Raw genomic sequence first — 17,205 nt, 5'->3', positions numbered from 1 at the left:
TCCATAGTTTATTAAGTTTTCAAATTTATACTGACCTTTTGATCACCCCGTATATACAATTATACATGAAGTTATTAAGTATTACATGCTTAATATAGAAACATTCGTGGGATAATTACGATTTGTCTTATGGTGATTCTGATAGTGCTAACAGGACTGTAAAGAATAAGGAGGCACTTATAAATTCGCACCAGAAGGTATTACAAATAGTCGGCATAATTTGAGGAGTGTGTAGATTGGCGAAAAGCAAGAGGTTAATCAGTACAAGTAGGGATAATGAGAAGCTAATGTAACTCACTTGTTTTTGTGTGTGTATAATAGTAATTGTCATTTTTTTAGTTTTAAAAACTTTCAACAGATATAAATGGTTACTTAAAATAAATGAAAATCCAATTCTATCAATGCATTAGTTGCATTGCCTCTTTTATGTGTCAATTCCACTGCAGATGGTGTGTAAAACACGAATTTTGAGGATTCCTACAGACTTAGTATTCTGGAGGCTGCTTTGTGATCCAATTTTGACACAGTCTACATCATCTTTGCTGACAGTGGGTGCAGAGTAACACACACATGGTTGCAGTACCTAGCATTGGGTACCACACTCATCACCATAGGATGTGCAACTGGAAAGAGTAGGCAGAGCAACACCAAGTGCTACAATGAAATATGTGATGTGACGTAACACAATGGGCTGGTATAGATTTTGCAAGTAAGGGAATGCTGAGAGTCAACAGTCATTTGCATAGAGGAACACCATTGCATAAAAAACATTTCATCATAATATTAAAATTGCTATGTCTTAGTGTAAAAGTATGCAAGTTTAATTCTGTAGGATAGTGTATTTATAAGTACTGGATCATTCTGCAGTTAGTACAAATGCTTGGCACCACTTTAGTCTATTTGCACTACTGGTCAGGCACAGACACAAATAATGCTAACATCACTGGTGCGCTAGGTGGTACTGAATGTGTCCTCTAACAAATCAAATGTAGCATTAAGTGGAAAATTTGTGACATGGTGAGGCTGGAGAGAAAACATTATGCTGTCATCAGGATTTATCTGGGGAAAAGTGGGAAATATTTCACTGCTGCAGTAAGGCACAGAAATGTAAACAATAAAATACACACGTTAACGAGTTTTGTATGGATCACAAGAGCAGCAAAAGGAGCATAACCATTACTTTGAACTGCAAAAGGATGCCAGGGATCTTTCCCTTTCCGGAAATGTGTTCAACATCGATTCAGTATAGGAAACTGTTGACTGTAATATGTATTTCGACAAAGGGTGGGCAAACAGTAATGGGTTCAACAGAGCTCAATAAGACGAGGACCTATTGACTAAGGGTGGATTAGGAGGAGTGAAAATCTGGCCATAAGTGGTAGGCATTTACATGTAAAAGCCAACAGCCTGGCTTACAGCTACAAATGTCCAAAGCTGTGTTGTTTGGAAACACCAAGGCTCTGGACAGAACAAATACTCAAATAACTTAGAATGAGACTAGAAATATTCATACAGTAAACATAACGGTTATATGTCAGCCAACAAATGCAATCCTATGTACACAAACACCAACTGCAACTACAAGCATAACTAGGCTCTATACTATAGGAATTTACGCATTATACATAACAAATAAGGCAAACATACAAGGTAGAAATATATCAAATAATAGCATCGCACAGCAGTCATCATCACGAGTAGCAACAGAAATTTCATTATTATTATTTAATATGCTACGAAGATAAGTGTTTATATTAATTGTTTCATACAAGAAAAATACTACAGACAACACACTTATACAGGAATTAGTACGTAGATAATTATATGCCAAATTAATTTGACATATAATGTTGTCGACAGTATTTGATTGAATGTGTGAAATTTACACACTGTTGCCTATGAAACACATACATCTGTTCTTAAAGGAGTAGTAATTAGTATGATCAGACATAGTATCAAATACTGTTTCATGTAACGTATATAAATTAGATGTAGTATTATTAGTGCAGCAATGGGGTCCAATTCCATTTACATTTACAGGTTGTTTTCATTCCATTTCAACTGCATGAAATCCATCAAAGTGTGCAAAAAGTGCATTATGTGGTAGGGATCTAACAGAAACCCCATTAGTTATCTTTGGTGAGTTTGGTGGACGTGGTTGGGGGAGAGGTGTGTTAGGAGTTGCTGGAAAATGCAAGCACAAGTTATGTCATGGCCATCAGACAGAGAGGGCTGGTTTGGTTTTTCTGACATGAGACTGAATATTTGATGATGACCATGATAAACCTGTATTTTTATGACTGGGAGTCCAGCCAACTCAGAGATCACAAACAGAGACTTGAGTTTATGACTGGCTAACAGAGCATGTGCATGTATTGCACTTTATATGGACTTTAGTTTATGGAGCTGAGAGTGGGGTTAGAAGAGCTGGTGTATGAACACACTTAGCAATTTAAGCATATTAAATGAAGACTACCATCATTCACATGCTGCCAGCAATGTTGAAAATCGGACATTCTTACTAAATGACTCACTGCTTTGCTTCATTAAGGACCACAACTCAGCACGAAGCCATGTCTTTCTGAATTAACCAGTTACATTAAACATAATTCCGGGCATAGCATATGTTATTACTGTAATTTTTCTGATATGTTGCATGTAATAATGTTTAACTCACATAGTGTGTCTGCCCTCAATCATTTGATGGCAGGATTACCATTGCAGTGGACAGATTGGCCTCTATCACATTAGTGTGTTAAGAACGCTGTGTATGCCACAACCCTGAAAATCCTACGAGCCAAGATTTTGACTAACAGAGTCGTGCTTTGAGCCATACAGTTAAGTCACAAACGGGGTCTTTCTTGTCCGGAATGTGGTCTTAAATTTATTTAGTTCTGAATTTACAATCAAGAACGTGTTGTGTCTGTCCTGAGAGGTGTAGGCAATTTTGTATAGGGGCATCGAGCTTAGAAAGATTCAGCAGCAGCAGCAGTAGTAGTAGTACACAGAGTTGCTAGTGATATTAAGCAGTGGAGGAGGGAAGATGACAGCACAATGAAAGAGCACTGAACAAGGGTCATCAGCTTCAGCATCAGAGATCAACAGTGCAGAAATCAGTTACTACCATGAGAGCTTCAGCATTGCCATCAGCAGCATATCCAGAATTGCCAGAAATTAAAATTAATGTAGATGTTATGATTGAGAGGAAGTTAAATAAAATCAGAACCAAAATTGACAAAATTCCCAATGAAGAAGGCTGCGTGGATGAGAAAATAAATGATGTTAAAAAGATCAAGGGACCTAAAAGTGGAAAAGATGCATGACCATTGAGGGGTGGTGTTAATTACTGTTTTCTAACGCAGAATGCACTTTTACGGAAAACACAATATGTGATTCAGAATGTGTCTGAAAGGACTGTAAATTGCAAAATGGTCATTGGAAAAAATTCAGTGGGGTTTGGAGGAGACGAGTTTGAAAGTAGATATATTAGTGACGTATCAGGTCGCCACGTTAATAAATGCACCATGTGGTGGACCAGGATCTTAAATATGCTTTCCTAACAATGGAAAGTGCCATCTGACATTTTCTTGTAGCATGTAAAGACAGCTGCACACCAGGAATTTCTGATGTGTGAAAAATAAAACTAGTGGAAAAGCAGTTAGAAAGAAATGTGCAACAGTGGGAAAAACTGTTCAATGACTTGTTTAGCTAATATGAGGAATTTGAAAAATGTTTTGTAAATAAATCCTGGAGTGAGGCAAAACAGATGAAACTTCAGAACAAGTTCTTAAATGGACCAATTTACAGACATGGCAACACATAAATGAGAAAGTTTTATGTATGTGAAGTAGCTAAACCCATGCACAACGCTTGACTGCTGGATGTTCTAACTGAAATTAGAATGCTCAAGTGACAATTTTCAGCCCAACCAACCCAGTAGCTAAATTCTTGGAATTTTTAGTGAAACTGGAAACCACAGGGTTTCACCAGCAGGCAAGGGAATGGGAACTACAATGTTTATTTTAATTAGAACAAAAGGAATCAATACAATATATTTCACAGGAGCATAAGTAATTGTGGAAATAATTAATAAATGGGGAATAATGAGGAAGGTATTTTAAACATCAGGACAAAGAGTAAAGGTCTAAACAACCAGCAATGCAAGGACAACATAACCACAACAGTAGAGCAGAAAACTAGATTTATCTGCATCTCAAGTCCAGAGATGTCAATCTAAACCAGCATGGTAAAGGACAAGGTGGGTAGCAAATCCGAAAAACAATAGCGAGTTACAAAGCAAGGTTGAAATAATGAAAATGGGATGACAAGAAGGTAGGGACAAATCAGATGCAGAGTAACAGCAAGGAAAGAGAAATACATGGAAAAGATGTATCAAATGACAAGAAAATCAGAGTAAAAGATTTATTTGATTCAGGGTATGATGAGGCTATTGGTAGAAAATATTGAAAAACAATATTGGTATCAGTTTCGAGACTAGAAGCTGATACAACCTTGGCAGAGATTGACGTAATCTCATCTCAGTTGATATATAATCCAACAGCAGTAATCACTGCAATGTCGGTTGTAGCTCAGTGGATGTGTCAATGGATGTTCAAGAAGGAAGTGGCAGTGGTTCATATGTTGTATTGACCGATGTAGATTAAGGTTGGATTTACATTGACAAATGTAATTCATTCATTGTCAGAGGGAAGTCAGGAGGAGATTTTAGAGAATAAAGTAATGGGTGAGCATTGTGATACTGCTGGATTAGATGTGTCACAAGCGAAAATCAAAGCTTTCATATCTATAGTGGATGGGGAGCCGATCATTTTAGATGATGATAAAAAGTCAATGACAGTTATAAGCCAGACAAAGAGAACAGCTGGATCACAAAATTAATGCTGAGTAGTACATAAAGGAGGAAATGGAACACAGTTTTATGATTGGAGATCATATTTGAAAATTTTAAAATTGCTGTCACTGAAATTGTGGCACAATAAATAGTTTAACGTGGTGAAAGCACTTAACAGAAGGATGCAAAAGTTAGCGCAAAAGAAGTGTATGATGAACATTTAAAAAAAAAATTGTGAAGTTGAAAAGATGTCCGTCAAATGTCTATGATGTGAATATCATGGGTCAGTCCCTAGAGCAAGGGGCGAGAACAGGTCCTAATTTGAGGAAATCGAGGGTTGCATTAATTCCAACGGAATACTCAGTTGTAGCTAGAAATATTTAAGCATATATGGAGCAGCTCACTACCAGATAATACACATTGTACAACACTGACAGATTGTGTGCAGAGGAAATGGAATGAAAACAAGCTGAAAATGTAAATGTAGACGTATATGTAAATGAAATTGGATCCCATTACTACAATAATAGTTCTACAATTAATTTAGATTTTTTACTTGAAACATTATTTGATACTATGTCTACTGATACTAATTACTATACCTTTAAACACATATCTATGCTTTTCATACACAAGAATGTGTGGTTATCACACTTTCATTCAAATACCATTGACAAAACCAATGCATTAAATTAATGTGTTATACTATTAATTTCATACCACTTTCTTTATAAGTGAATGTGTGGAGTATTTTCTGGTATGGCTCAATTAATGTGCACACTCATTATCATGATATTTTAAATAACAATAATGTAATTTCTGTTGCTACTCGTGATAATAACTACTGTGTAAAAGCATTATCAAATATTATGTCTGCCTTGTAAGACTGCTATGTTTGTTATTTATAATGTGTAAAAGCATACAGTGTACAGTCTAATTACGCCTGTAGTTACAGTTACTGCATGTGTACATAGCATTGCATTCCTTCGACTGACATTTAACCCTTTGGATTACTGCCTCAGTATCTCTCATCTCATTCTAAGTTATTAGAGTGTTTGTTCTGTGTTTGTTCTAGTCATGGCCTCGGCATTTCCAAACAGAACTGCTATGTACATATGTACATTTTAGGTGCCCTCCTGTCCTTTACACGTAAGTACCTACCATTTAAGACTAGATGCTCACTCCTGCTAATCCATTCTTTGGCCATAGGCCCTCATCATGCCAAGCTCGGTGGAACCATTACCATTTACCAGGCTACACCCATATACTTAGCAACATCAACTGTTTTCCTATAGAAATGCCATGTTAAATGCATTTACCAAAAGAGAACCAAAGTTATGTTCTTCAGCAGTTCAAACTAATGGTTATGCTCTTATGCTCCTTTGCTACACTGGTCTTTCATACACCACTTCTTAAGGAGTGTCTTTTATTGTTTATGTTTAGTGGCTTTACTGCAGCAGTGGAATATTTACTTATTTCCCCAGTTTTACCAATAACTCTTAATGGCAGCATAATGTTTTCTCTCTAGCCTCATCATAATACAGAATCTCCACTCAATGCTACATTTGATTTATTTGAAGACACATTCAGTACCACATATTATACCATTGATGTTAGCATACTTTCCGTTTGTCTGACCAGTAGTGTAAGTAGATTGAAGTGCCGAATGAAGCAATAGTAGTAAATATAGAATGATCCAGTACTTATAAATATACTATCCTATAGATTAAAAATTGAGTGACTCTGCATACCTTAGCACAATGAAGCAGTAACTTTACATATTATCATGGAAGGTCTTTATGCAACAGTGCACCTTTCCGCAAATTATTGTTGACACTCACTTGTCACTTATTTGAATAATTTATATCAGTCCATTACACATGTTTCATCATTGTGCTTAACTTTTATAATAACCAATTGTTCACAGCACCTAGAGTTGCTCTACCCTTTCCAGCTGCACATCTCAAGGTGATTAAGTCTAGTACCCAACAAAAAGTACTGCAACCATGCCTGTGTCACTCTGCACCCAACATCAGCCAAAATGATGTAGGATCTGTCAAAATTGGATCTCAAAGCAGCCTCTACAATTCTAAGTCTGAATGAATCCCCAAAGTCTGTGCTCTGTACATCGTTCCCAGTGGAACTGACATGCTTGTTAGAGCCAATGCAAACCAGCTTAATGCTTTGACAGAACTAGATGTACATTTATTTTAACTAAACATTTATATCCCTTGATATATTTTAAACCTAACTCTATGACAATTACAGTTATACACATACAAAAACATTTTAATTACATTAGCTCCTCATCACCCCAACTTGAACTGATTGATTGCCCTTTCCCAACCTCCACATGCCTCGAATGATGCCAACTATTTGTAATACCTCCTGGCGTGAAATTTAAGTTCCTCCTTATTCTTTCAATTCCTTTGAGTACTATTAAGATCACCATAACACAAGACATAAATATCCAATGAATATTTTTACATTAAACATATATTACTTAATAATTTTATGCATAATTTTATATCTGTTACATACAGTAATGGTGAGTGAAACGGCTCATATGCGATCGAGTCTGGGGCAATTCTCACATACAAATGCAGCATTTCTTTTTCACTACCAAGCATCCCATTCAATTTTATTCTTGCTATTCTATGTTTTTCTTTGAATTTTAACCACTTTTTCATGTAACTTAACATCATGTTATACTTCATCATAAAATCAGTGCCCCACACAACATCTTTTATTGAGATGTTAGTGCAAGAGAAGTGTATGACGAATTCTTATAAAAAAATTGTGAAATTGAAAAGATGTTCGTGGAATGTCTATGATGTGAATATCAGGGGTCAGACCCTAGAGCAAGGGTGGAGAACAGATCCTAATTTGATGGAAATGGAGAATCCCTTTAATTCCAAAGGAGTACTCTAGTTTAATTAGAAATATTTAAGCATAATTGGAGTAGCTCACTACCAGAGAATACACTTTTACAACCTTTGAAAGATTGTGTGTGGATGAAATAGAATAAAAATGCCCTGGAAATGTAAATGTAGGTGTAAATGTAAATGGTATTGGACCCCTTAACTGCAATAATAATTCTACAACTAACTTACATATTTTACATTAAAACTTACTTGGTACTGTGTATACATATACTAATTACTATTCTTTTAAGTACATGTCTAAGCTTTTCATAGACAAGAATGTGTGTTTACTGCACTTTCATTCAAATACTAGTGACAAAATCAATATTTCAATTAATCTGCTACACTATTAATCATGTACCACATCTTTTATATGTGTGTGTGGAGTAATTTCTGGTATGACAATTAATGTAAACACTTATTATCATAGCATATTAAATGATAATAACATAATTTGTGTTGCCACTCATGACGACTATTGTGGAATGCCATTGTCTGATATTATGTCTACCTTGTAATGCTGCTGTGTTTGTTATTTATAATGTGTAAATGCCTACAGTGTAGAGTCTAGTTACACGTGTAGTTGAAGTTAGTGATATATAACTGTTTGGCTTACTGCATCAATCTTTCTTGTCTAATTCTAAGTTACTAGAGTGTTTGTTCTATTCAGGGCTTTGGCATTTCCAAACAACATTACTTTGGGCATATGTAGCTGTCCTCTTGTCTTTTACATTTAAGTGACTAACATTCAAGGCTACCTGCTCACTCCTGCAAAGTCTTTGTACATAGGCGCTAATCATGCAGAGCTCAGTGGAAACCAATTACCATTTTCCAGGCTACATCCATATACACAGCAGCATCAACTGTCTCCTATACATTTCCTACAAGATAACTGTCCTTGACGTCCTTGAGCAGTTCAAACTAACTGTTACGCTCCTTTGCCACTCTGGTCTTTCATACAACACTTGTTAAGGAGTGTTTTACTGTTCATAACTTTTAATGACAGCATAATGTTCTCTCTCTAGGCTCATCATGTTACAGCATCTCCACTCTATGCTACATTTGATTTATTAAATGACGTATTCAGTACCACCTAGCATACCACTGATGTTAGCATAATTTCTATCTGTGTCTGACCAGTAATGTCAGTGGTGAAATAAGCAGTACTACTAACTTAGAATGATACAGTACTCATAAATACACTATTCTACAGATTTAAAATTAAGTGAATTTGCATCCTTTTGCACAAAGAAGTAGCAATTTTAAATACTATCATGAAAGGTTTCTTATGCAGTGGTGTTCATTTGTGCGAATTATTCTTGACTGTCAAACGTCACTTATTCGAATAATTTATACCAGCCCAATTCACATGTTTCATCATAGCACTTTATTTCCATAATAGCCAGTCGGTCACAGCACCTGGCCTTGCTCTCCCTACTCTTTCCATTTGCACTTCTCATGGTGCTGAGACTGGTACCCAACACTTAAGTACTGCAACCATGCATGTGTTATCAACAGCAAAGATGATGTAGAATCTGTCAAAATTGGTTCATTAAACAGTTCCCAGAATACTAAGTCCAAATGAATTCCCAAAGTTTATGCTGTGCACACCGTTTCCAGCAGAACTGACACACATTGGAGCCAATGCAAACTGCCTAATGCTTTGACAGAACTGGATGTTCATTTATTTTAAGCTAACATTTATATCCCTTGATAAATTTTAATCCTAACAAAATGACAATTACAGTTACACACATACAAAAACAATTTCATTACATTAGCTTCTCATTATTGCTACTTGAACTGATTGACCTCTTGCCCTTTCCAAACCTCCACATACCTCAAATTATGCCAACTGTTTGTTATACCTCCTGGTGAGAAATTGTAAGTTCCTCATTATTCTTTATATTCCTTTGAGCTCTGTTAAGATCACCATAACACAAGACACAAATATCCAATGAATATTTTTAAATTAAACATGTAATATTTAATAATTTTATAATAATAATTGTATATCCATTATGTACAGTTATGGTGAGTAAAACAGTTCCTCTGTCACAGAGTCTGGGGTAATTGTAACATGCAAATGCATTGTTTGTTGTTCGCCACCGAGCATTTCGTTAAATTTTATTTTTGGTTTTCTAGCTTCTTCTCAAATTTTAACCATTTTTTCTTATAACTTAGCACTGTCCTAGACTTCCAGTGCCAAACACATCATCTTTTATTAACTCTTTCACTATAAAGCAACTCATTATGAACTGAAATCAATGACTTTGCAGTTCAACTAACAAGGGAACCTCCCCATCACACCCCTCTCAGATTTTGTAATAAGTTGGCACAGTGGATAGGCCTTAAAAAACTGAGCACAGGTCAATCGAGAAAACAGGAAGAAGTTGTGTGGAACTATGAAAAAAAAAAAAAAAACTGAATAGTCCATTAGCAAGATATGCAACATCAAGGACAGTGTAAGCTCAGGAGCACTGTAGTCCCATGGATAGCGTCAGCAGCTGCGGAATGAGAGGTCCTTGGATCAAGTCTTCCCTCAAGTGAAAAGTTTAATATTTTATTTTCAGACAGTTATTATCTGTCTGCCCGTCCGTCCGATGCGAAGTAATTGCGTCGTAGTATGGGGACGTTAAACCTAAACAAACATCGAAACACACGACGTCAGTCGACTACAGCGCACGGAAGAGAGAGTATTCCTGGTAACGAGGCTCCTTGGCTGGCAGTTGACTGCTCGCCACTTTGGACGAGAGTGCATTAAATACGCGAGATGTATTCTGCGGGCAATATGAATCCAGCAAATATAGCTCACAATCAATAACAAGGTCAATGAATATTTTCTGAACCCATACTACGGCACAGTTACCTCACATCGGACGGACAGATGGACTGATAATAATTGTCTGAAAAAAAAAAATTAAACTTTTCACTCAAGGGAAGACTTGAACCTACTACGTCTTGTTCCGCAGCTGCTCACGCTGACCACGGCCCTCCTGACACCGTAATTTCCTTGAGGCTGTATGTCTTGCTCATGGACTACTCAGTTTGTATATTTTGCTTATTTTTTTCGTAGTTCCACGCAGCTTCTTCCTGCTTTCTCGATTGATCTGTGTTCAGTTTTTCAAGGCCTATCCACTGTGCCAACTTATAACTAAATCTGAAGGGGGTATGATGGGGAGGTTCCCTTGTAATATATCTTCTATTACTGACTTCCTCAACCCACTTTATGCAAATCTAATTTTTACACCAGTGACAGTAACAATTATCAATTTCTTGGTTTTTTGCCTATTTAACAAATTTTCTAAAATTGCTGACACCTTGCTCCTGATAAGTGCATGTATTTTCTCATCACAATTATTGATTCCTATGCTCTTCCTCCAAACATTTTTCCCTTCATAAATTATTTTCTATGTCTCTGTACTTCCAGTGCATACTTCTTGTCTGTCAAACAGTCTTCAGCCTTGTTATCTGGTTCCATTAATTCATCAAGTAATTCCTTCACTTCTGGTTCTCTGATCAGTTTCCCTACCTATCTTGGCCTTTTGAAAATTCCATATACCTGTATGATGTCTGTAATTTTGACTACATAATCAATATTCCTCTATTGTGTAATTGTCTAGATCTTTTGTACTCCCATCTAATTCGACTTTGTCATTCGAAGCCTGATTTGATCCTCTCGACAGAATGTAATGTACTCATCCTTTCTTCTATTGCATTACTCTCCATAGCTTTACCATGTACACAAAAAAAATAATTATTTACCTCATCCTTTTCATCTTCCTCCAACAACACTTCATCTGATTCCTCCAACCTAACAGTTTCACTAACTCATCTGATGAGGTGTTTGGTGGCTGCGGTGGTGGGCGATTTGCTCTTAGGAGCTGTTGGAAAATGCAAGGAATGGTTACTTTACGGCTATCAGATAGAGAGGACTGGTTTGGTTTTTCTGATGTGAGAGAGAATGTTTAATTATAACCATCATAAACTTGTATTTTTCGTGATATGGAATGGAGCCAGGTGATAAGATTGAGGTTGGTTGGTTTGTGGGATTGAAGGGACCAGACTGCTACATTCATCGGTCCCCTGTTCCAAAACCTTCAATCACCCACAAAGAATAAAAAACGAACAATAGACATGACAACAGATGACATAGGACAAGAAAGACGCAGACTGAGACAAGACAAAAGGAATTAAAATCACACAGAATGTGACAGTAGTTGGCCGACCATAGGAGCAAAAAAAGGAAAAGCCAACCACCGAGAAACACACTAAGAAATCAGACTTAAATCGTAGGCCAAAGGCCAGAATCAATACAAAAAGGACAAACACTTAGATTAAGTGATAGAAGCTCCCCTGCCCGAATAATACACAAAACTAAGCCTGCCATAGCAGTGTCATCTTTTAAAAGGACAAGGAGCGTATCAGGCAGCGCAAATGTCTGCCTGAGCACAGTTAAAAGGGGACAGGCCAACAAAATGTGGGCTACTGTCAAAGCCGACCCGCAGCGACAGAGGCAGGTCCTCATGGCGCAGTAAATGGCTGTGTGTCAAGTGGATGTGGCCAATGCAGAGCCGACGAAGGACTACTGAGTCCCTACTAGTAGCGTGCATGGATGACCGCCACACATTCATCGTCTCCTTGATAGGACGGAGTTTGTTTGGTGTGGTCAGGTTGCGCCATTCAGTGTCCCAAAGTTAGAAAACTTTGTGGCGTAAGATCGCTCGCAAATCAGTCTCCGGGAGGCCAATGTCCAGCGATGGTTTACTGGTGGCCTGTTTGGCCAGGCGGTCAACATGTTCATTGCTGGGTATCCCAACATGGCCTGGGGTCTACACAAAGACCACAGAGTGGCCGAATGGGCAAGAGTATGGAGGGACTCCTGGACAGCCATCACAAGATGAGAGCGAGGGAAGCATTGGTCGATAGCTCGTAAACTGCTCATGGAGTCGCTACAGATAACAAAGGACTCACCTGAGCAGGAGTGGGTATACTCTAGGGCACAAAAGATGGTGACCAGCTCAGCAGTGAAAACTGCTGCTGCCAGCCGGCAATGAATGTTGTTTGTGGTGGTCCCCTGGAGTGAGAGCGATAAGATTGAGAACAGAGACTTAAGACTGTATCTTTAGCTGATGGAGCATGTGATTAAATTTCATTATATATGGATTTTAGAAACCATATATAATGAAATACAATCACATGCTCCTTCAGCTAAAGTCTGCTTCTGATCGTGAGGTTAGAAGATCTGATGTATAAACGCACTTAGCAATTTCAGCATATCAAGTGGAGATTATCATCACTCGTGTGCAGTTAGTTAGGTTGGAAATAGCACATCCTTACTTGATGGAGCCACATTTTTATTTCATTAAGAACCACCATTCAGTAGGATGCTATATCGTTTTAATTAAATAAATTACATAAAATATAAATCTGAATTGCTGCATACATTATTACTGCGATCTTCCTGATATTTTATCTTTAGTTATCTCTAACTCTCTTTACATGTCCTCCCTCATCCATTTGACAGCAGGATCACAGTGTTTTGACTGATTGCTCACTACCATATCAGGGACCAGACAGTTTACGGCTCAACCCTGAGACATCTACGAGTGAAGCTTTTAAAGATCACCACGACCACCACCACCACGACCACCACCACTACCACGATTATCATCAGATGAAGTGTGACTTTCATATTTAAAACAGAATTAAGAAACAATTATTTCATGTAGACTTCACCCTGTTATTTAGGGTTGTGAATGGAGTCATCTGCTCTGGTGGCAAGATATGCAACAAGTTTCCACGCAACATAAAGAAAGAAACTGGGAGTATCTACCAATTCAAAAGAAAATTAAAAAACATACCCAGTTACCAAACTTTCTACAAATTTTCTGAATGCCTTAACACTGGGAAATGATAGGCTGTTGCCTATAAAGCAATTATCAAAGTATGACTAAAAACTGCATAACAAGCAGTTATGTACTCTAAATAAATCACAGTAAATAAAGTTTTAGGTAGATATTTCCTTTGAAATATACCATTCTAATAAAGTAAATATTAAGCTACCAATATCAATAAGCAGCAGCAATATGGCACGACTGCGATGCCACCATCCTTTTGTTCAGAGAAGCATATTTCCTTCTGATTCAGGACATGCTATTAAATTTAAATGTTAAACATGGAAAGTGTTACACAGTGTAGTGATAAGTTAAAGCAGTATACAGATAAGGTTTCCACAATTTCTTTGACTTTTCTTAATTAACCTTTATCTTCGCTCGTTTCATATCCCTGAAGGCTATCTTTCTTGATGGGCTCTATGAAACATGATGAAGAAATGAATGGAACTGGATTTACGTTTATCCTCTAATTGTCTTTTGTGGATATGAGAAATCAATGAACACCCCCCACCCCCTGATGACAACACTGGGCCTTGATTTTACTTAAATATGCTATTGTAACCTGGTAATCACTTCCCAAAGAGTTTTGAGCTAGTTCTGATATTGCCTCTTTTGTGGCTATTAGCCAGCAATAAGATCTTTTTGGTCTTTGTAAAAGTTTTCTTCCCACGCAGACTGCTTGAAACTTCTTGCGTTCTCTGAATGCTTTTGTCCTCACATGTGGAGGAAACAATAGCTAGACTGGAAACTTCACAGTTTTAGGGGTCCATGTATCAATAATCAGTTTAAACTGGAAAAAACACATTTTGGAACTCTTAAAAGAACTGAGTTCAGGTGCATTTGCACTTCAAATCATTGCAAATCTTGGACAGAGACAAATCAGCATGCTGATATATTTTGTGCATTTTCATTCAGCAAGATCGTATGGGATAATGTTCTGAGGTAACTAATATTTGAGAAAGGAAGTGTTCATTGCTCAAAAACGTGACTGCAAGAATAATATGTGGTGTTCACCCATGATCAACTTATAGACATCTGTTTAAGGGATTAGGCATTTTGACTACTGCCTGACAGTCTATTTATTCCCTCAAGATGTTTGTTGTAACTAGTCCACTGCAGCTGGATATTCATAATGATATACATAATTACAATATGATACACATAACTACAATATCAGAAGACAAAATTACATAAAATTATTCATTACTCCGCATTAGGCTTGTTCTTAGCACAAAAAACTTTGCTTAATGGTGCCACCAAAATTTTTGGTATTTTTCGCTATGATGTAAAATATCCGACAGAGAGAAAAGTTACATTTGAAAATAAACAGAAAAAGATTCTTTACTTAATGTGAACTTGTAACAAGAAAGTAGAATGACTTGTTCCACATTATAATGATTAATTATACAAATGCTCCATGGAACATGTACCTAAATCAGTCTCCAAAGCAATGAAGCTATCAGAGACAAGTAGAATGAAACAAATAGATTTGGAGCATCACCTAGATCTTTGTACAGATTTAGAAGGCTTGACGGTGATCCACTGTTCTAGTCTAACCATAATATTACAACTGCAGACTGCAGCTCTCAAAATTGCCAACTCTTCTTGCACTACTATCAAATTAGCACCTAGTTTCAAGACAAGCTGCTTGTTTTTCGAACACTTTGCAGTAGAAGAGACAGTCACTGTGTTTCCAGAAGTGACAATTAATGGTTGTCATTTATATTGCATTACAACATCCCATGCTGCCATTCCTGATGAATCTGTAGTTGTAGTAATAGTAGTAGTAGTAGTAGTAGTAGTAGTAGAGGAAGAAGAAGAAGAAGAAGAAGAAGAAGAAGAAATAGTGGTGGTGGTGGTAGTAGTAGTAGTAGTAGTAGTAGTAGTAGTAGTAGTAGTAGTTTTAGTCACTCATGGATCATTTTTACAAGGATATTGGACATAACACGATATTACAATTTAAGAAAAATAAAGTAGTACACATATACAGACATTTGCATACTTACAGTACAGTATGGCAAGGATGCAACAGGTAGTTGGGTGTGGCCTTACAGTAGCAACCACTTGAAATAAATTAGAGAAACCACGGAAAACCTGAATACGATGGGTATATGAAGATTGGAGCCTCCATCCTTCTGCAACAATTTGTACACTTGTTTATTATAACACTCATGGTAATTGGTTAGACAGCTATGTTACAGAAAGATAATCCACAAGGGATTTGTGCAAAACTGTTTGAAAATTGGAATTATTTTGGGGAAAATTAGTTACATAATTTAAGAGTAGCTTTTAAGTTTAAATACTATTTGCATCACAATGAAATTTATTTTACGAGAGAATATGAATAGTATTTATTGGTGAAGATTTTAAGACTGATGTAAATTCTCTCGTCACAGAAACGGAGGTTAGGTTAGTTCACAGCTAATAAACAGTCGCGATAAAATGAAATAATCTGATGGTATTCAACTACTAGTTCTGTGGATACTGGCGTTATATTAAACTTTAGTATATATATATATTACCGGCAACCGCACAGAACTACCGGTATTTTCCTAAAACTAAATTTTAAAAGTTAGCTACAGCTTTGTTTTACAACGTCGATGTGACGTATTTTCTCCCTTACACATATAATCTACTAAGTACAGATAAACGTGATGTATTGCAATAGCTGTAACTATGAAACTTTAAATAGCCGCGTCTAAACTCTTAATTGTGACTAACCAGAAAAGCAATTCAGTAATTAGAACCTTGAGTTACATTACAAACCTATATTTCGCAGCAACCTCTATTCAAAACCAGTAATTAAGAAAAATGTCGAATCTGCCGTGCAGAAAATTCAAAGGAAGGGTAGCCCGGAGTAACCTTTGTAAAACGTGGAACAATTTCAATTCCAGCGCTTCGAACATTTCACTAGTTCCTCGTCTCTCATTGGCTGCTGAAAACAGTCTTCCCATTGGCTACGGGACTGACGCAGTGCCAACATATATAAATTGTAGTTGTTTCAAAGAAATTGCATTTCTTGCATGCTGCACATCGAAATTTTTATTTTTATTTATACACCCAGACGTAAAAATAGGACAGATCATGTAATATTTCAGAACACTCACTGAAGATACCTTGTAAAAAAGCCGAAACGCATCTGGGTGCATAAATAAAAATAAAAATTTCGATGTCCTGCATGCAAAAAAGGCATTTCCTTCGAAACAACTGCAATTTATTTACAGCTGCTGCAAAAACGACCACTACAAGAAACGTGCCAACATATATGCTTGAAAAAAAGTAGTTGCTGACACAGGCTGTGACCCTGATATGAACTGGAAAACTGGCGTGTTAGATTTTATTTCTGCCAAGCATCTGTTTTGCTCTTGAAGGGCCTACACACGCACTAATTTATTGTCCGGGCGATCATCCACATCACTTCGCCCAACAAATCATGTCTTGCGCAGCGCTGTCGTGACAAGCGTCCAATATAAGTTCTGATACCGGTAATGGGTAATTGGCGGTTAAATGTATCAGGAGAGATATGACACAG

At 37.0% G+C, this 17,205-nt stretch overlaps 1 protein-coding gene across 1 annotated transcript in view; it reads right to left on the bottom strand.

Annotated features, from left to right (window-relative positions):
• The window catches only part of LOC126293259 (uncharacterized), a 130,376-nt gene that overhangs the window by 44,966 nt on the left and 68,205 nt on the right, over positions 1 to 17,205 (bottom strand). The window contains exon 3 of the mRNA XM_049986375.1: positions 15,680 to 15,808. Coding sequence (XP_049842332.1) covers positions 15,680 to 15,808 — 129 coding nt within the window. The remainder of the gene's footprint in view (positions 1 to 15,679; positions 15,809 to 17,205) is intronic.

This window comes from Schistocerca gregaria, chromosome 10 (genome assembly GCF_023897955.1).
Source record: "Schistocerca gregaria isolate iqSchGreg1 chromosome 10, iqSchGreg1.2, whole genome shotgun sequence".
NCBI lineage: Eukaryota > Metazoa > Arthropoda > Insecta > Orthoptera > Acrididae > Schistocerca > Schistocerca gregaria.
This window is presented reverse-complemented; position numbering and strand designations above follow the sequence as displayed.